The sequence below is a fragment of the Syngnathus typhle genome, linkage group LG15 (genome assembly GCF_033458585.1).
Source record: "Syngnathus typhle isolate RoL2023-S1 ecotype Sweden linkage group LG15, RoL_Styp_1.0, whole genome shotgun sequence".
NCBI lineage: Eukaryota > Metazoa > Chordata > Actinopteri > Syngnathiformes > Syngnathidae > Syngnathus > Syngnathus typhle.
The window spans coordinates 5457022-5477014 of NC_083752.1; the positions used below are offsets into that span (position 1 = coordinate 5457022).

The 19993-nt window shown below is 44.7% G+C and overlaps 1 protein-coding gene across 3 annotated transcripts; it reads left to right on the top strand.

Moving 5' to 3' along the window:
* The first annotated feature begins 60 nt into the window (after positions 1-60).
* zzef1 (zinc finger, ZZ-type with EF hand domain 1) lies at positions 61-18929 on the top strand. 3 transcript variants are annotated; one of them, XM_061298785.1, is made up of 54 exons: positions 61-462; positions 1275-1419; positions 1492-1686; positions 1751-1934; positions 2024-2223; positions 2662-2872; positions 2948-3064; positions 3432-3610; positions 3687-3785; positions 3868-3959; positions 4040-4185; positions 4418-4523; positions 4642-4863; positions 5002-5075; positions 5163-5332; positions 5415-5548; positions 5619-5689; positions 5758-5872; positions 5961-6129; positions 6240-6361; positions 6453-6575; positions 6718-6887; positions 6973-7054; positions 7136-7337; positions 7466-7593; positions 7666-7906; positions 8306-8385; positions 8460-8550; positions 8615-9080; positions 9154-9318; positions 9467-9586; positions 9707-9868; positions 9963-10095; positions 10167-10305; positions 10390-10555; positions 10646-10908; positions 11011-11183; positions 11258-11444; positions 11508-11668; positions 11743-12023; positions 12127-12301; positions 12378-12510; positions 12593-12816; positions 12887-13195; positions 13283-13383; positions 13453-13588; positions 13668-14027; positions 14092-14235; positions 14336-14504; positions 14585-14683; positions 14765-14930; positions 15465-15615; positions 16429-16500; positions 17029-18929. In XM_061298785.1, the coding sequence occupies exons 1-54, from the start codon at positions 61-63 to the stop codon at positions 17107-17109; spliced, it is 9006 nt and encodes a 3001-aa protein (XP_061154769.1). In that variant the 3' UTR covers positions 17110-18929. The 3 variants fall into 3 exon arrangements, with proteins under 3 accessions (XP_061154769.1, XP_061154770.1, XP_061154772.1); XM_061298786.1 differs by having other exon boundaries at positions 12890-13195; XM_061298788.1 differs by lacking the exon at positions 61-462 and having other exon boundaries at positions 1312-1419; positions 1492-1525; positions 1609-1686.
* Positions 18930-19993: the final 1064 nt, after the last annotated feature.

Genomic DNA, 19993 nt, shown 5'->3' on the forward strand with positions numbered 1-19993 from the left:
TGTTCGTAAATTGCCCCTCTGTGGGCCGTAAGGATTAAATCGGCAAAATCCAAACCGATCATGGGCAACGCAGAGAGCGGCGGAGGTGGAGGCAGCTGCGACGACGAAGACATGGGAACGGAGAGCCCCGGATTGGCGGAAGACAGCCCGGCCTCTGCAGCCACTGGTGTCGGAGGCACCGGTCCGGGGAGAGGCGGAAAACGATTAGCGAAGAATATCTCCGTGCCCACCGTTGGGCCGCCGAGCCCCGACGTGTTCTTCGAACAAGCGAAACTAAGAGAAGCGGCGGCTCGTATTAGCGACTCAGGAGTCGTCATCCGAGAGTCTATTCTGGCTGGGAACGAGGGAGTCCTGGTCCGATGGCTGGAGGAGCGGTTAAACCGTGGAGAAGAATCCGTCAATGTTGAACAGTTTTGTGAGATGTTGGAAAGCAGAGATGCTCCCAGAGATGAATGCGAAGAGGTATATACCATGGCTGCATATCTGCACTGGGTCTTTCACATACTTTATCACGGCATGTGCACTCAGCAAAATCAATATTGAAACAATATAACTACTTCCTGTTGACTGTCAGAAAGGAATACTTTTGGATAACTGCATTGCATGCAAAAACACCTCCCAGTCCATGACACCATGAGCTGATTCTATTTTTTTGTTCATGCAGGGAACCAAAATATGACAATCACATCTAATGGTTTTTGTACTGCATGCCATCCCTGTAAACTACAATCACAGATTGTTACACGAGTACTACACTTATAATGTCAATCAAAACTTTGGTTGTCATTGACATAGTTTTGTATGTTACAGTAATGTCGCTTTCAAAACTCTTTTTAAAATAACTTTCCCAGTTAAAATGTCATCACACTTTTTAATTAACTTAAAAGTGCAATGTCGTGATTAGCAGGTGTACCCTGCTTTTTTTTTTATCCAAAGTTTGGAATGAATACAATATTGTTGTCGTTGCCACTTTTACTAAGCAGGTTCATTGTCAGTGCTGTTTGAACTTTGACCGCTTTTATTCAAACAAAGAATGTGAATGAATGGTCCGACTGGTTAATGAGTTCTTTGGTCTAAAAGTAGCTTTGTTGGTGTGTACTGTAGATGGAATGCCACTGTGTTGTTTCAAAGGATGGTTGTTGCATGTCAAAGCCATCTACCGCTTTCTAGATCATCCCTTTTCTGAATATTATTTAGTAAAGCAGATCAGATTAATGACGCACCTTACTACTGATGTCAAATCTCACCAAGTGCTCTGCTTATCTCCGTCTTAGGCCTTTGGACAGTTTGATGCCGAGGGGGATGGGGTGGTGGATGTCGAGAGCATGCTGATTACTCTTAAGAACTCCAATGGAGCTAATCTACGAGGAGAGCTGAGTCATGTGATAAGGCAGCTGCAGGCGTGCTCCCTAACCCCAGGTATGTTCACGCGTGGACGCCATTCAACACAAACAAACGTGCATTTGAATATGATGCCTTTGTGTTGCACAGGTTTTGTTGACATATTCTCCAAGACCAAAGACAGGTTGGGGGCACATGCTTTCAAGATCCTGAAATTTTTGCACAGGAATCATATTCCCAGCAGTGCTATCCCTTTCCCCATTTTAGACGGCTACAATAGTATCTGCACCATGAGGTCCAGTGTGGTCCAAGACTTCTTGGAGTTCCTTTTGCAACGGGAAAAAGGTGAGCAGCACCCTTTGATGAGGAGCAATTGGAGAAATTTAATCATATTAATCCACACATCCAGATCTAGATATTCAGTACAGAGCAGAACTGGACCGTGACCCAGATGTGGACAAGGTGAAGATGGTCACACAGTGCTACAGCACGATAGAAGCTTCGTCCAACGTTGCCGATGTTTACAAGATGACAAACGGAGAAACGTCCTCTTTCTGGCAGTCTGACGGCAGCGCACGCTCACACTGGATAAGGCAAGCGCATTGAATTCCTTTCAAGGCTTTCCACATGATTTGACTTGGCCCGTTCAGATGTTGACGTTTGTCGCCTTTCGGGTTGTCAGACTGAAACTGAAACCGGACGTGGTTTTGAGGCGGCTGGCCGTCGCCGTGGCAGCCAACGACCACAGTTACATGCCTCAGCTGATCTCAGTCATGGTGGGAAAAAATCTGCACTCCTTAGACAAGATCCGAGACGTCCGCATCCCCAGCAATGTGACGGGCTACGTGGCACTCTTGGAGAATGCCAACATCACACACCCATGTGAGTCGTCATACCTGTCGGATGAGCTCATGTCGCAATCGTTGAATGCCCTTTTAGAAAACCTATTCAGAATGGCACCTTTGTTCTTAATGTCAACTGGCCACAAACTCATGTGTTTAGTAAGAGCAAGCTGAGTGAGGACAGGATGAAGGCGGGCTGGAATGAGGTGGTTGGAAGCAAGAGCAATCACGCCGTTTTGAAAAGAACTTTGCAGGGCTCTTGATCCTCCATCATTTGTTATGTGCCTGTAACTCATTTGTTAACAAACGATCCAAAGCCTGACTTTTGCAACGACTCATCATTCTCAATCGCCGAAGCGTAACGTTTTGATTTGCCGAGCTTCGTTTCGCACGGTGAATGTCAAAGCAGTTCAGCATCTCTACATTGCACGTTCCATCATCAGTGTGTTGACAGCGTGGTGTGTTCCTCAACCCGCAGACATCCAAATTAACATTAAGCGGTGCCTGAGCGATGGCTGTGACACACGGATTCATGGTTTGAAGACGCTGGGCTATCAGATTACCAAGAATAAAGAGGTGTCTGTCTCAGATGCTTCAGCCATCTGGTACCTGTCACTCCTCACCTCCTTGGTCACAGCCTCGATGGAGACCAACCCTGCACTGGCTCAGACCGTGCTTCAGAGCACTCAGTAAGACACTACTTTATTTGTATTTATTGGGAATTTCGGACAGATTTCAATGGACTATGTCGCTCCTTTTCCCAGGAAAGCATTACAACACATGCCACCATTATCCCTCACACCATCATCCACCAAGTTCCCCAAGTTCTTCTCTTCGAACATCCTAGAGGAGGTGGATGCTTTTCTCCTCAGGATAGCAGAGTAAGGCTTCCATCATCACACTCGCGGAACACAACCTCATCGAGCTGATGAAGCTGATGGCGTCGCACGAGAGAGAGACAGTCTAAAAATCAATACTGTGCCTTAGTGGGCTGATGAGCCACTCCATCAATTGCACATATAGTATTGTTGCATCACCCAAAAGGCCTCATGGATTTTTAGACTTATACATATAATATATTCCAGTATACGCTGTTCCTGTAATGACTTCAATTTTGATGGTGCTGGAATAATTATTTCTGCTATACTTTAAACCTCTGAGCTTTTACAGACCACATCAGGCAATAACTAACTTTTTTTTTTTTTTGTCTAACTTAATGCCCATATTTGTTATTTTGAACCGGCAAAGTTGCTGTGTGAGTCCTGACGCAGAGCAGACCCTCCTCGCCTTCGCTCTGGCCAGAGGCAGCGTGGCCAAAGTCCTCCAAGCTCTTTCCTGCATCAGTGACCACTTGGAGACAGAATACAAGGCCTCCTCCCTCATCGCGTCAATGGCCGCCGTTCGTCTGCAACTCCTTTATCGAAATGGTAATGTGAATTCAGTGGGTGTCAAAAAAAATATATATATCCATCCATATTTTTTTTTTTTTTTTTTAATTGACAGGGAAGCCCCTGCAGCTCCACTTACAAGCATGTGATGCAAAGAGTAAAGAGGAGAAATCAGGACCAGAGAATATGCTTTCAGAATCCTCTACTGGAGACGGTAATCATTTAATGAGAAAATAAGAACATATTCTCTAATGTCGGTATGACCGCCAGGATAAAACACAATCGATGCCCTTAAGGTTTTCTCACCGAAAGTGGCAAGAAGAAAGCCAGTGTCATCCTGTCAACCGAGGACCAGAGCAACTTTCAAGTCACTCAGATGAAAATCAACGTGAGTTTCCTGAAGTGTTTTCTCCATTTCGGGCAAATGAATGCATAACCAAGCGCCTCCTTCTGGATTTACGCCACAAGGTGCGAAAAGGGGCCATCGGGGCAAAATGCGGCTTGGTGTTTGCCTACAAAGATGACGAACCGTTTGATGCCGCCAAACATTTCAAGAGGTTCAAAAAGTACGACACGTGGGACTACAAAGACTACAAGAAGTTTGTACAAGACAAGTAAGAAGCATCGAAAATGATTTGATGTTTCCCGACCTGTCTAAAATCTTGCCTTCGGTGCTTGCCGGAAAAGTCACGATGTAACAAAACACACTTGGATGAATGCGGCGTTCAGTCAGTAATGCAAAACAAGTGGGTGTTTGTTGTGTGTACTATAGATACCCCACAGCAGCTTGGGGCTCTGGCGCTTACACTTAAACGCTGACACATCATGTTGTCACTTGACCTGCAGTGTGAGGATTCCACCGCTGTCCGAGGATGAGCCCATCGGCTGCTTTGAGGTGGAAGAGGACTGGAACGACGTGGAGATCAAGCTGCAGCGGTGTCGTGTTGCAAAGGTACATTTTCTCCACGCGTCGGATCCATAAATAATGTTTCACTTCAAACGTATTTAAAAATGGGATTTTTAGTCAAATTGCTTTCACCAATGTTTCACTTTTGTTTCTGTCTTCTTAGTTTGTGATGGTAAAGTTCCTGTGCACAAGGCAGGACACAGCTGAGCGCCTCGGAGTTCAGTCCCTCAGCTTCAGCGGCTACTCGTGTAGCGGAAGCCAAAAGCTTGAAGATCTCGACGAGCTCAGCTCTACCAGCACTGAGCAGTGCAAAAATCATACCGTCACCGGCCTTTGTCTTCTCAATAAGACTTTGTTCTTCATTCAACAGCTCACACAAAATATGGTAAGTAGAACATTTTACGCGTAATTAGTCTTAAAAAAAAAAACAAAAAACTGATTAAAGTTGGTGTAGTATTTCTTTTTTATAATCCAAAAATATCCATACATTTTTGACACACAATGTGACTGGTTTCTCCTAAAGCTTAAGTGTCTTCTGGACTTTACTGGTCTTACCGTGGACCTCTTCTGGAGTTTCTACACTAAGCTGATGGTTATGTGAGTAGAAGCAGCCTCTTTTTTTTCTTTTTCTTTTTTTCCCCCTAAATTCTTTCTGGCTCAATCTCACTTGTGGCTTTGTCTCAGTGAGGGAGAAGAAGCGTTGAAAAGCCGAATTCATCTCCTGCAGTTGCTCCAGAACTGTTTCTCCATGCTGCCCAACCCGCTGAGCAGCACCACAAAAGATGGGCCTTCCAGTAGTGCAGAGCCTGCTTGCGTCAGTGCCGTCCACCAGCTTTACTCTCACCTCTGCCACAGTATGAATCACGTACCCATAATTCATTAACATCAATATTTGAGATTCCTGATACTATCGTCGCCCCATTTTTTTTTTTTTAGTTGTCAATGAGCCTGAGGGAACAACATTTATGGAAAAAGCTTTGCACAAGGAGGCCGTGAAAGCCATTCTAAACGGAGCAGCTGTTTTCTTCCCTGATAAACTCATCCGGCGGGACAAGCTGTTCCACATGATGGTGTGTTTACATATTCATTCATTGACATGTATCTTTTTATTTATTTTTGATTATCTTATTTTTTTTGCAGAAGAATATCACAGAAGACTATCAGCTGCTATCTGTTAAAGTTACATTTGAGTCGCTGTGTAATTACTTCAGGTAGGTAGACCATAAATATGTGAGCACATCACGTACAGGATGAACGTTCATCGACGTGCTCCATGCAGTGATCTGGATCCGAGTGGCCTTCTCCTGCTCCCGCCCAAAGGAGCTCCCGCTGACTTTGACATCAGCCCGATTCTAGCGGTGATGGAGACGCTTCTGCTAGTGGCAACACAAGAGGTGAGACAAATTTTGGCGATTAAAAGACAATCCAGCAATTAGCAACAGTTGTCTTTTAGAGTCCAATCTTTCTTTTTTTGATTTCAAGTGTGAAGTGATGATGTCAGAGGGCAGTGATGGGCCCAGTCAGCAGACAGTGTTGCGGTCCTTGTTCTGGGCTCTTCAAGGAAGCCTCCTCTCTTGGTGCTACCTCCAACTCAAAGGAGGCACCTCCACTGCCGTTAGCATGGAATTGGCCAGAGTCATCCTATTAAAATGTAAGACCTCAAGTTTCAATGCAAATGAATGATAAATATTCTAATTCTGCGGCTTTATCTGAAGTTTTGCTGTCGAATGAATTAAATGTTGGTTTCTGCTCGCTCAACAGATGTGGATCAGTTCTTGGCAAGCATCAAAAGTGTACTCGGTTCCCTACTCGGAAAATACACTGGCACTGAGATTACGAACAAATTAGGCAAATCCATCATTGCCACAGTCTTCAGACAACTGGTAATTATTGATTATTGATGATTTGGAATCAGATTGTTTTTTTTTTTGACTTGACATAGCTGAATTGAATGAACCATTTTCTCTTTGTCAGCTTATTTTCCTCCTGGAACTTTGCTCTTTGGACATTCCTCACTGTCTACTGCTTAAAAGTTTCTCCTCTCTGATTGAGCTCCTCAAAAATCTGTCCAGTGGCACAGGAGACATTTTTTCCAAGGTGAGTGTCATCAGTTTCTTACTTTTCCATACACATGAATTCAATCAAACTATGTGCTCTAAATACATTTTGAACCACATCATTTTCAATGCCTGTATAAAAGATTTCCCCAAGAAAGCATTTCAAAATACATCATTGTTAGGTGGACCAAGAGAGCTGGCACCAACCCCAACAGCCAGTCGTGCTGAGGACCTGGACCATGGAGTCCTCTCATAACTATGAAGATAGCCGTCACGAGACCAACATCTTCACCTTCCCTGGCGCTACGTCATTTGAAGTAGAGTTTGACGAACGCTGTGAGACAGAAAAGAGGTTACGAAAGCAATTTTTTTTCCCGTTTTTTTTTATCTACCCATTCCATATTTATTAAAACCGTAAATTCTTTTGATTTCCGCAGGTATGACTATCTGGAATTCACTGACTCCAGAGGTGGGAAATTTCGCTATGACATGAAGGTTGGAAGCGAAAAGTGGCCAAAGGTAGGCACTCAGTCATTTCACCACATAACATCTTTTTACAGGGTTCTACTTTTGACATGCGGATCTTCTTTGTCTTTCTAGAAGGTAACATTTGACACAGGCCCTCAGCTTCAGTTCCTCTTCCATTCTGATAGCAGCAATAACGAGTGGGGTTACAAATTCACCGTAACGGCCATGGGTCTGCCAGACATCACCATTTCATGGATGTCTGACCTCCAGCTGCTTGTGGCTCGACTCATGGGGCGCCTCGCCTTCAGAACGCTGGCACTCAAATCACCTCATGGTGAGACGCTTGGTCATAACTGTCGTCTCAAACAACTGTCTTGTCTTTTGCAGCAAATCATTTTTCTTGTTTCTACATTTTCAATGACAACAGAAATAATACAGCATGTATATTATTTCTATATTCAGAGATACGCTCTGTGAAAGAACTTCCGTCCTGGAAGGTGTCCCACGTTCAATCTTCACTTCTGTGGAAACCCATTCTCCGACATGGCTTACAGGAGTCAAGGGACACGGATCAAGCAAAAACAATTCAGGTATGCTAAATAAATAATTCTGACCTCACCCACAACGTCATGATGGTCTCACACTGTGTTTTTGTATGGTAGATGAGCAAGTATAATCATAATGATGTAACAAGGCTCCTGGAGGACTTTGCCAGATGGAACCCTAGCCAGGAATCCACTGACAGCGGAATCGAGCTGATGCAAAACCTTGTGCAGTCCTGTAAAAAACAGACAATGAGGAATGAACTAGCCACTGGCCCAATGGCAGACCATGCTGTGAATGCCATTTGGGCCGCCATGGTGTACCACACACCCGTCCTCATCAATGCCCTCAAGACATACAGTAATGCATAATCTTCTTCTTCCCTTCTTGTTTTTAACTACTACCGTATTTTCCGCACTATAAGGCGCCCCTAAAACCTCCAATTTTCCAACAGTGCGCCTTATAATCAGGTGCGCCTTATATATGGTCCAATATTGAGCCACGACAGCGGCCGTGTCCAAAGTCCGCCCCGCGGGCCAAATGTATACATCTTATCTATGGACAAAGTTTTAAAATGGGCCATTCATTGAAAGTGCGCCTTATAATCCGGTGCGCTTTATATATGGACAAAGTTTTAAAATGGGCCAATCATTGAAGATGCGCCTTATAATCCGGTGCGCCTTATAGTGCGGAAAAATACGGTACTTCAATAGTGTAGCTGTCTCACTTTCAATATTCTTTTTCCCATTTTATGAAAAGTCAATCAGGATTGCAAGTCGTGTCTCAATGAGGAATTTGTGCAGGCGTATTCAATGGCAGATAGCATCAGAACTTGGATGGTAAGTATCTGCCAATGTTGCTGTGGAATTTACAATATCCAAGAGCTTAAGTCGTGATCCGTGTCTTCTGTTAGTTGGAGATGAAGCAGCGATATATTGTCGGCAAAATGAATATTCCTGATGAGAAAGAAGGAGGCACCGATGAGGTTACAATCGAGAGTTTGGGTGAGGATCCCCGCTTCTCGTTTTTTCTCACTGGATTGTTTATCTAACGTTTCTTTCTCGGTAGCCGGGATGTGCATCGAGAAGTGCCTCCTGCTCTTCCGATTTTCCCCTTGCGGTACGTCATGCCCCGACGGCGATTCCTCCAAAGCTGCAGAGGGCAGCATTGCTCCGAGTTCAGCAGTCTCAGAAGACAATTTCCAAGCGAGCTCCTCACTCGAACATCCGAGCACGGCACCTACAATTGAATCCAAAGCGGTTGAGAGCCAATCTTCCAATGTCCTCAACCCCTCGTGTACACATTGCAAGTCAGACCACAAAGGCTCCACGGAAAGTCTCTCTTCCTGGGGAGCCGGCTGTCCAGCGTCCCCTTCCGCCTTAACCCACAAAGCCCCATTCAGTCGGGCACGGCTCCGCCTCCTCTCATGCCGCTCCGTGGAAGAACCCCGCACGTGCCCCTCTATCAAAGAACGCTACCCGCTTCTCAAGCACATACTCAACTTCATTAAGGACAACGCCCTCACAACAGCAAAGTCAGTCCGTCCCCCGTCTCTTATTGGAAGGAGTTTTGATGAATGATGCCTACTGTTTTTTTTCCTTCTGTAGTATCCTGCAAACATTGTCACTGAACAAGGCTCAGGCTGTTAGTGTTTGCAAAGTCCTGGAGCTGGTTCAAGAGTGTTTGCATTCCCTGGGAAAGCCGCACCTCTTTCAAGCTCCTTGCATCCTGTTTCTTCAAGAGCTGTTGACATGTCAGAAAGACTTCACCAGGTACAACATTTGTATTTCTATAAAAGGGAATGAAAATGTAATCCACTCCATTGTTGACTGGTTGAAGTTGCATATTTTCCCTATTTTTTTAGATATTTTTTGAACAGTTACAAAGTAGCATTTAATTTGTTCTCGTTTTTTCTTTTAGTTATTTCTCTCAGTTGTCAGACAGCGGGCGAGAGCTTGGGGAGCAAGTGCGACGTTCCTACCATCAGTTGGTGCTCATTCTGGTTCAAGCAGTGCAAGGATTCAGCAGTCTCAATGACAAGTAAGCTTATTTTATTTTATTTTATTTTATTTTATTTCATTTATTTTTTTAATTTATTTTAGAAAGCACACAAGTTTGTGTTATGAGCAGTAGAACGTTAACCTTGTCCTTCCTCGCCAGAGCTCTTCTACCAGCCTTGTCTTGTGTGCAAACCTGCTTGTTGCACCTTCTGGACTTGAATTGGGATGTGCACGACATTCCCCTCTTCCTGAACATCAAGCTTCCGGAACTCTTACTCAGCATGTCCCAGGAGAACATTAGTGTGCATGACATTGCTATCAGGTAAAAAGTACAAGTAGAACCATTTTTCTTCATTTCTGTAATTAGCAATCTTGAAATGTGAACCACGTAAATGTCGTTTTTGTACATTTTTTAGCCAATGGACAGAGGAGGATGAAATTGCAGACTACAAGAAGAACCAAGAGTGGATGGACGAGTGCATGGATGGCATGTTTGAGAAGTGGTATGACAAAATTGACGAAGAGGACTCGACGGAGGACAGACGAAAGGTAAGTCCTCAAGAGAGTGATTGAAGAATTTTGAAATTTGGAGGAAGAAAAAATGCCTGTCCCTTCCCCAGATGCACATGTTCATCGCACGCTATTGTGACCTCCTCAACGTTGTGATTTCCTGCGACGGCTGCGAGAGGATGGCACCTTGGCACCGCTACCGATGTCTGCAGTGCATGGATATGGACCTCTGCAAAACGTGCTTCCTCAGTAAGCCGCTGGACGAAAGACCCCGTCGGCATCACGTAGGATAAAAACGATTTGATGAAAGCCGAACGCGCATGTGTTAACTAGGCGGTGCCAAGCCCGAAGGCCACGAGGACGACCACGAGATGGTAAACATGGAGTACGCCTGCGACCATTGCCAGGGCCTGATTGTCGGCAGCAGGATCAACTGCAACGTGTGTGAAGACTTTGACTTGTGCTTTGGATGTTACAATGCAAAGAAATATCCCGACAGGTGACGCAGTCAACTTCACGTCATTCTCAACCTTCTACTATGCTCCTAACCCCCACCTTTTTTTTTTTTAATCCTTCATTCCACCTTTAGCCACCTGCCCACGCATCGGATCACAGTTTACCCGATGGTGACCATCCGAATAAGCGACCGCCATCGTTTGATTCAACCCTACGTCCACAACTACTCCTGGCTTCTGTTTGCTGCTTTGGCACTCTACACTTCAGAAGTGATTAGTGAGAAGCAGATCGACGGCCAATTTTTGGATAGCGCCACCTTGAGCCAAGCGGCAACCCTACAGACGTGGTGCTCAAAGCTCATCACTGACTGCTTGCTCAAGGGGCAAACCAGCAAAGGTATCAAACCCATGTTTAAAAAAAATAAAAATACTAGAATGGTTATATCATTTTTTTAATAAATGGTCTACTGTTTCTTAAACTGTGCCTGAATTCCTTTAGGTCTTCGTTGTTCAGCTTTGCTCAATCTGCTGTTGTCCAATGACTCCGCCTCCGACAGCGAGCTGGGTCCAGTCTCTCCAGAGTTCTCTCAGGAGGTCAGTACCGCCACAGACACCTCATCTCTCCCTGGCAGCACTGCGGCAATCTGCTCCCCTTCATCACCCAAAGACAAGGTACACAGATGCACAACTGATGTGTGTATTTTTTTCGGTTCAGCGTTTAACATTTGTTGTCATCACACTGATAGATGAAACCATCAGAAGAGCAAAGGTCAAAGGACGTGAGCTCTCTTCCCTCCGCTCCCGCCGAAATGTTCTTACCAGCGACAGAGACGGAGAAAAAAAAACTTGTCAGCCAAGACACTTTGGAGTCAATCAGCCTCAGCAAGACACCCTCCATGTCTAGCGAGGACCCCCTCTCTCCTGTCATTCGACGTAAGTTTTAAATCACTCGCTGATATCGCTTTCGATGAAGACATATTTTGATATTTTGAATAGCTTCCGAGTCGAGTCTGGCGGTCAACTCTCCGCCATCAGATATGGTCAAGGAGACGGGTGATCGGCTTCCTAAGGTCCCGCTCCAGGAGCATGTCTTTGCGGAATGCTCCAGAGAGAGGATCCTGGGACTTCTAGCAGCCATGCTACCGTCCGTCAAACAAGTAAGTCGGGAATTCCTGGGAGATTTGGATTTTTCTTATGAATAGTTTCTTCTTTCTGTTTTCCTTACTTTTAGGAGAAGACTTTTAGTCTGCCCAGTGTCAGCTCCATCCTGCACCAACTTTTCAGGGCAGTCATTTCCAATGCCGGCTCTCTTAACGAGACCTACCATCTTACCCTGGGGCTTCTGGGACAGCTCCTCATGCGAATCCCTCCAGCGGAGGCCGACGGCGCTGTCACCGAAGCCCTCACAGACAAGTATGAGTTGCTGACGCATGGCGAGGCGGCAATTGGTGACACTCATGGATGGAAGACCACCCAGTTGCTCTTCAACTTGGGAGCTGTCTGTTTGGACAGGTATTGTACTCTCGACTCCACAGACTACTCTTCTCATCCTGAGGATTTTTTTGCAATGATTGCCAGGATGAAGCCTCCCTTTTTCTTTTTCTTTTTTCTCCAGTCGTATTGGTTTGGATTGGGCGTGCACCGTCGCGGATATTTTACACGATCTGAACACGTGTCCCGGTTGGAGAACCGTCATCGCCGCCTTCACCGATCATTGTATTCAGCAGCTGCCGCAAACTCTGAAACGCACCAACCTCTTCACCTTACTGGTGTTGGTCGGCTTCCCCGAGGTAAGAAATGCAAACCGCACCACACGTTTGATTTGATTGCCTTGCATAAATGTCAAGCTACTCTTGCGCCTCTCAGGTTTTGTGCGTTGGCACGCAGACGGTGTTCATCGACAACGCCAACGAACACCACACCATGATCTTACTCAAGCACTTCACAGAAACAAACCAGGCAGCGGTGGTGGATGTGAAAACTCGCAAGAGAAAAACAGGTCAGTGTAGGAACACACTCATTCTGGGGGAAATAAAAGAGTGTAACATTGCTAATTGTGGGTTTTAACTTTTCTTTTCTAGTCAAAGACTACCAACTCATCCAGTCTCAGGATTCTACAACATGCCTCGCAGGACAAAACGAGGGCCAGTGTTTGCCCAAAACACTCGTCAGCCGCTATCTGGACAACTTCATCTCCATCATCTGCCACCTGCTACAGAGCAGTCAGGAAAATGGCTCTCTTGATGCTGTGGAGGCTTCTTGGGTCCTCTCTTTGGCCCTTAAAGGACTCTACAACACACTGAAGGTACCAAAAGCAAAAAAAAAAAAAAAAGTGCACGTTTCAAAGTTTCATCTTGCCTTCTTCTTTTGTGCAGAAGAACGGCGTGACGGAAGCTCAGGAAGCCATTCGGCAGTCGGGATTAACCCAGCTGCTTGTTAGCAAGTGCAGCAAGGGAACAGGTTTCAGCAAGCTGTGGCTCTTACGAGATCTAGAAATTCTCTCCATCATGCTCTACTCTTCCAAGCGGGAAATCCATTCCATGGCTCAGGACCCCGAGCGGGATCAAGGAGAGCAGGACAAGGAGCACGACTCGGATCACTCCAGCAGCATAGCCGATGACGGCGATGTCAACAGGCTGGATCCGCTCGAAGGGTTAGATGAGGAAACTAAAACTTGCTTCCAGGTGATGAGGGAAACTCTTTCAGAAAAAGAAACGGAGGAAAAAATAGTTCCATATGAATATTTTTTTTTTTTTTTTATCCACGTGTAGATCACCAACAATGCCTTGAACACCCCTCTGCCCATTCTACGAGCCATGTACGAGTTACAGATGAAAAAAACCGACTCCTTCCTTCTGGAGGTGCACAAGAGGTCAGTCTAAAGACATTTTCGATCTTAAGATCCCCCACCCGATTATATGACATTCTCGTTCCTTTCCAGATTTGATGGAGAGGAAATAAAAACCGACGACACCATCCGCACTTTAGCTCAGAAATGGCAACCACCCAGACGGCCTCACTCGGAGGATCGGAACACCAAGGCCGTCGACACGGATATGATCGTGGCATCTTGCGTTGTGAGTCGTTAGCCAAGAGATCGTTTTGAAATAGAAATTTCAACCGAAAATAAGCGTCATCGTTCTGAATCTTTTGCAGTCGAAGCCCAGTCAGTGTGAAAAAGCCACGGACGAGGTGAACGCGGTGACGCAGAGGCTCATCACCAACTCGGAGAGCGACTTGCAGATCAGTTACGCCAAACAGCGGCGCACAAAAAGCTCGGCGCTGTTGCACAAAGAACTGGACGTTCGCAGCAATAAAGCAGTTCGTCAGTACCTGGTGAAGGTCAACCACGCCATCTCCACGCTGTACGCTCGCCACGTGCTCGCCGCCCTTCTGGCCGACTGGCCCGCCGAAGCGCCCCTGAGCGAGGAGGCCCTGGAATTGAACGGCGCTTCTCACATGGCCTACATCCTGGACATGTTAATGCAGCTGGAGGAGCGGCTACTGTGGGAGAAGGTGAGCCTCGGCAGTTATTGGCAATTGGATTCCACTGAGTCTAAAATATGCTTTTGTTGTTCAGATTCTCCAAAGGGTCTTGAAAGGCTGCAGCCAGAGTATGCTGTCCAGTCTTTCCCTCACGGCTTGTCAGTTTATGGAAGAGCCGGGTATGGCGGTGCAAGTGAGAGAATCCAAGCACCCGTACGACAACAACACCAACTTTGAGGTACGTGGATTCGGCTGGTTGACTATTTTGTTTTTCTTTACACCATCGCCAACGTTATTTAATATTTTAAAATTGAATTTTGCATCTTTGTTTTGCTCAGGACAAGGTGCACATCCCAGGGGCCATTTACTTGTCCATCAAATTTGACTCCCGCTGCCACACAGAAGAAGGTTGTGATGAATTCATTATGTCCAGCAGCAGCGATTTCCTTCAGGATGTCCACATCTTCAGTGGTTCTCCACAGAAATGGTCTGATTTTGAAATTCCAGGTGAGGTTCCTCTTCCTCCTTGATGAAATTGAACAGCCTTGTCAAGCTCTTGCTTACTTGTGCGTACGTCAATTTCTCAGGTGATACCTTGTACTACAAGTTTATGTCGGACATGAGCAACACGGAGTGGGGCTACAAGTTTACAATTACAGGGGGTCACAGGGGTCGTTTCCAGACAGGTACAGATAAACATACTGCTCTTCTCATGATGGGTCATCTTGTTAGCTCTTTTTCTTACCCTCTGTGTGCTTTTGCGTCAGGTTTTGAGATCCTGAAGCAAATGTTGGCTGATGAGCAGGTCCTCACTCAACTGCCACTGACTGACATATGGGAGTGGCAAGTAGGCGTGGCCTGTCGTCAGACCGGGAACCAGAGACTGAAAGCCATTCACCTGTTGCTCCGCCTCTTGCAGTGTCAATCCCAGACGTGAGTGAGGAGGCGGCGGGGGGTGATCACATTTAAAAATCAATGCATTAGTAACTTACATCTTCTGATATGTGGCCAATGATTTCAAATTGTTGTCAGTATACTGTAGACAGTCATGTCTCCTTCATGCGGACATTTTATCAAGAATCTTTTGCATTTGTTTGAGCAGACTTTGCATAAAAGCCTTCATAAATGCCTCGTGTTGTCCGTGGTTAAGATTGCGTGTAGGAATTTGCCTGTGTGCACACTGACTGGTTCCATCTGGTCAAAAAGTCCAACGGCATACACTCATGGTGTGTTCTCAAGGTTAGGGCAGATGTCTGTCATGATGGTTTTTTTTGCGAGACACGGCATTGCTTGGTCTGATTGGCAACATATTTTTATTTCATATAGGACAAATAAGGAAAATACTCATTGTTGCCTTTATGAGTCTCGACTGTGTGCTAATTAATTGCGTGAACTATTGTGTTTGATTAAACCACAACTTTTTTTTTTGCCTCTTCCTAAATATGGATTTTTTTTATTTCACCGCAGAGTTTATGAGCTGACTCTACTTCGACCTCTATGGCAGCTCTTTACGTCCATGGAGAACAATTTGAGCCTGGATCCAACCAGTATTACTGTGCTGCTACCTCTTCACCGAGCTCTCACCGAGCTCTTCTTCATTGCCGAGGCCCGCGCTATCGTGAGTAAACTATAAGCCCTCCCCTGCCATCTGGCAAAGAGCACAGTGCTGCACTGGCTCCCTGCTCACTGTCATCCATCTTCTTGCGCTGAATTATTCATAATAGTAGTCTCATGGATTATGAACGTGCAATGAGCCGGGGGTTTCCTTTTCTTTCAGGCTAGCTTACAAGGTTTGGGGTTGCCGATCTGACATTACAAAGTCATTTTAACTTCACGGATAACAGCTGTCTTATTTGTTCGTATTGAATTCCATCTCGTATTTACAGCCTCTGAGAATTTAGAATTGAAAATTGGTGAAGTATTCGCGAATACCCACCAGGGGGCAGTAGCACAACTTCTTTCTGGTTCTTTTTCTATTGTTGATGTATTTAAGAAGAAAGTTATTTGTAGGATCTTTCTAAATGTCTTGTTTAACTTCATGTTGTGTGGATGAAAGCGTCAGTCCTTGTTCCTTGTGAAGGAAAACATGTACACATGCAACAACCCCTTTGAGAATAGATGAACCTTCAACCCCAGGAAGTGTGAGTTATATTTAGGGTTTAAATACGTGTACAAATTGTGCTCGGATGTTTCCCAGCGTAAACATTTTGGGAGGCTGCGAGACCGATGGGGGACCGAGGCCTCTGTCTGGACTGTGTCGAAAGGGCATCATATGCTCCATTTAGCCCTGATGTACTCTTATCCTAAGCCCTCCTACTTGCGTCTCTTCCGTCGTCCTAACGGAATCACACTTCAGTTTGTTTAAGGTTTGCATAAAGCGTCCATCCAACGATGCATCGATTTGACCTTGTTGCATCTTTGTCTTTTGCAGGCACAGGACATCCTCCAGGAGTACTTGTTAGCGATGACCACCGATGAACACCTCTTAAATCGTACAGCACTGGTAAGCTATGAGATTTGATCTACCCATAGTCATCCATTCAAATATCAATTGCCCACCGGTTGTTGTCACATTGTACGCTCAATTTCATAAACAACTGCTCAGGCCGAGGTGTCTTTATGGAGTGACTCATCAAGCTGGTGATGTCCAGCAGAGCTCTTGCGCTCCTCACCCTCCCTCCCTCCCTCCCTCCATCCCTCCCTCCCTCTTGTTTTGAGTGTGTGGGCAGCACTCAGAGGACTAATGTATTTGGTAACTAATTACAGTCCATTATCATTTGTGTCAGAGCACGCCTCTGCCTTCTCTATACTTAACCTTAAAAACAACCTAAGGGTGGACCAAAGGTGCAGAGGTAATTTTGAACAAAACAATGTAGGTGGTTCTGTTTGTATGATTACCTAATACCTGAATTAAAAAAAAAAAAAAAAGAACAGATTCATTTCAGATAACAAAAAATTAGCAAAATCCTGCGGTGATATTCTCCCCGTGTATTTGATCGGCACACTGGTTGCTATTCGTTTTCTCCTGTAGGGTCTGAAGAACATCGCCGCCATCAGCCTGGCTATCAATTACCCTAATAAATCGACCAAGCTGCTGAACGTGTCCCAGTGAGAGAGATCCTGCCGGAGACATATGAGGGGAGCAGCCTAAGGGAGGAAGGAGTAAAGCAGCCAGTGCTCTTTTTTTTCCTCTGACAGGAAACGCACCAGTGACTTTTTGCGTGAGGCAGACTCAACAAGCACTTTTTACACTTACTCACAACCCCCTTTGCCTTAGATGAAGCCCACAAGTCCACATGTGCACATCACATGTAAATACTGTGGGATCTTTTTTTTTTATTCTTTTTTTTTTTTAAATCACATATTTTTTACTGAATCATGTCACGCTGAAGGACTTGACAAAATCCCAACTGTCCCGAAAACATGCTCCTCTTGCCTTTAAGAAAAACGTTTTTTTTTTTTCAACAAGTAGTTGAAGCGCATCTAACACAATCTAGAAACGGGTCACACTGACGCCTTGGTTGTCTCAGCAGACATGCGGAGCATCCTAAAAATACTGTCCAGGACAGTGAAGCAGGAAAGGGGGGTGGGGTGGGGGGCTGTGTCGCTATTTTCTTTCCTTTCCAGATATCTGACACAGGAATTACCATAATATTTTTTTTGGGGGGGGGGAGGGGTTTGTTCCAAGGTTCAGTGTCTCGTGCCAGATAAACGTGATGCTTTGTCGTGGCATAGAACGGGGATTAGGATTACAGATGAGGGAAAACTTCCGTTAGTGTGTTTCTCTCCTAACTTTATTCAAGTGCAGTATCCTCAAGGGACTTCTCAGTCAATTAAGACAAAGCAACTGTAATGTCGTATCATGGGAAAGAAAAAAAAAGACTTGAATTCCTTAAAGGTCTTTAGTTTTATCCACAGACTTTAATTTATTGTCGTTTTACGACGTGTACCTGAACGTTTGATAGTCCTGATGTCAGACCAAGCGGGGCCACGATTAACCGTACACAAGACGTTGTGTATAGCAGAATAAACAGTCTTGAAATTAAAAAAGAAAGGAGAGTCCTCAGAAAGAGAAGAACAAATTGGATGATGGGATAGCTCCTTTTATGAAGATATTTGCAGGAGAGGAGGTTCAATCACGTGACTGGAGTGAGAGGAGTTTGTTAGCCAAATGCAGACAGTATCATGCACTTTTTTTTTCCCTCTAGTTCTCAACAGGGCAGATTTTGGGGTGGTTGTTTTTCATTTCAGATTAAAAAAAAAAAAAAAAACTTCAATTGTAGGAAAACACGTTTGTTTATGCCAAAGAAATCCACAGCCGCGAGAATCTCCAAATGGGCTCCTAGCTGAGTTCCCTTTAGTTTATTACATATCACTTCAAAACGAGACGAAGTAACCTTTGTAGAAAAGTTTCTTAATTTTTCTTTTTTTAACTTTCCTTTTTTTTTTTTTTTACTTTTTGGATGACAGAGTAGGAAAGCGTTGTGCTTTTGTTCACGCCAACATTAACTTGAAGTAAATGAAGGCAGGAAGAGGTTAGTTAGGCCTCCTCCTGGCTTCCATAACGCCTCACCAATCTACAACGTGCCTAAGATTAACAATCAAGCAATCATAATTTAACAAGTGGGGGCGTATTCATTTGATTACAATGTTTTCTTTTGAAGTTATTCTACTTTTAATGTCGCATTGTTTTCCTTGAGGATGCTGGATTCTACTCATTTGAATGTACGTACTGTATCTTGTGAATATTAAATAGCAATTCCTTCTAAATATCATCACTATCGGGCACTAACAGATGGACACTTTGACTCGGATTTTGTATGCATGCCACGTTCAAGGCAAAAACAGTACTACTAGGGTTGAGTCGTTTCTAATAATAATAATAATGACAAAAATAAAAGCATAGAAATGACATCAATGCAACCCATACAACAGGCGGTCTTCTTTTGTTTTTTTTATTATTTCTTTGGAGAAAAACATGAATTGATGACTAAGATGGCATCGCTTGGACGACAGCAGCTTTTTTCTTGGTGCAAACTAAAAAAAATAATAATAATACATGCTTGTTTTTGTACACAACCTGGTGTGACCTCTCATCCACCGTAGCCTCGGAAAACACCGTAATGACGATCGCTGAGGCGATAATGACATCAAATGGAGGAAATACTCAATAAGGCTCCAGATGATTTGGTTCTTCTCTCGATGCTCCCCCACTGGCATGATGAGTCAGTTCTCCCTCCTCCTCTTGCTACTCGTGTTATCATTTTGAAGAACGATGGGCTCAAATGACTCCATTTAGCTGTAGCAATTGGATTTTATTCCACATTTCTTTTCAACCTTTTCCAATCTATTCTTTTATTCTTAGACTAGCACATTGTCAGCTTGTCGTAATGAGACCCACTTCTTCTCACCCACCTGGGACCGAAGGCCTGTGTGGGTCAGCTCTCATAGCGCTCAGGGATAATTGGGTCGTTTAAATAATCCACTGAGAGTAAAAGACACTGAAGACCTATGCTCATATTTAGCAGCTTTGGGGATGATGGTGTCACTGCACCTCAAGAACCGAGCTGGCTGTTGTTGATCTCATTTGGAGACAGATCTATCTGGGTTAGGAGTTGGAAGGGACCACCTGTGGCCCTGATATAATGGAGGAGCTGGGGAAACGTGGAGGCTTAGCCCGTTAACACATTTGCAAGATTAGGAAAAGGGCTGAGGTTGAATAAGAAAATGCGAGCTACTCTAATGGGATGGAGGTGAAAGAAGACGCGCCACTCTTGACACAAAGTCGTGTCTAATGGATGCTCACATGATTTAGTCTGACCCCCAAATGCAATGGTCGATTTAGCTAGAAATAAATGGATCAAATGGAAAAATACACTCTTGGTCATCTGGGTAATCCTGTTCTTTTTCATTCCTTGCTTTTTTTTTTTAACCTTGTTTTGGGGCTTTGGTCATTTCATATTTTGGCTCACCCCAGTATCTTGTTTGCTCTTTTC

Bases quoted from the DNA above. Each gene is read 5' to 3' on its own strand.
- zzef1 (XM_061298785.1), top strand. From the start codon at position 61: ATGGGCAACGCAGAGAGCGGCGGAGGTGGAGGCAGCTGCGACGACGAA. The intron at 2,224-2,661 runs GTGAGTCGTCAT...CTCAACCCGCAG, and splicing joins TGCCAACATCACACACCCAT to ACATCCAAATTAACATTAAG. The intron at 11,184-11,257 runs GTACACAGATGC...TCACACTGATAG, and splicing joins CTTCATCACCCAAAGACAAG to ATGAAACCATCAGAAGAGCA.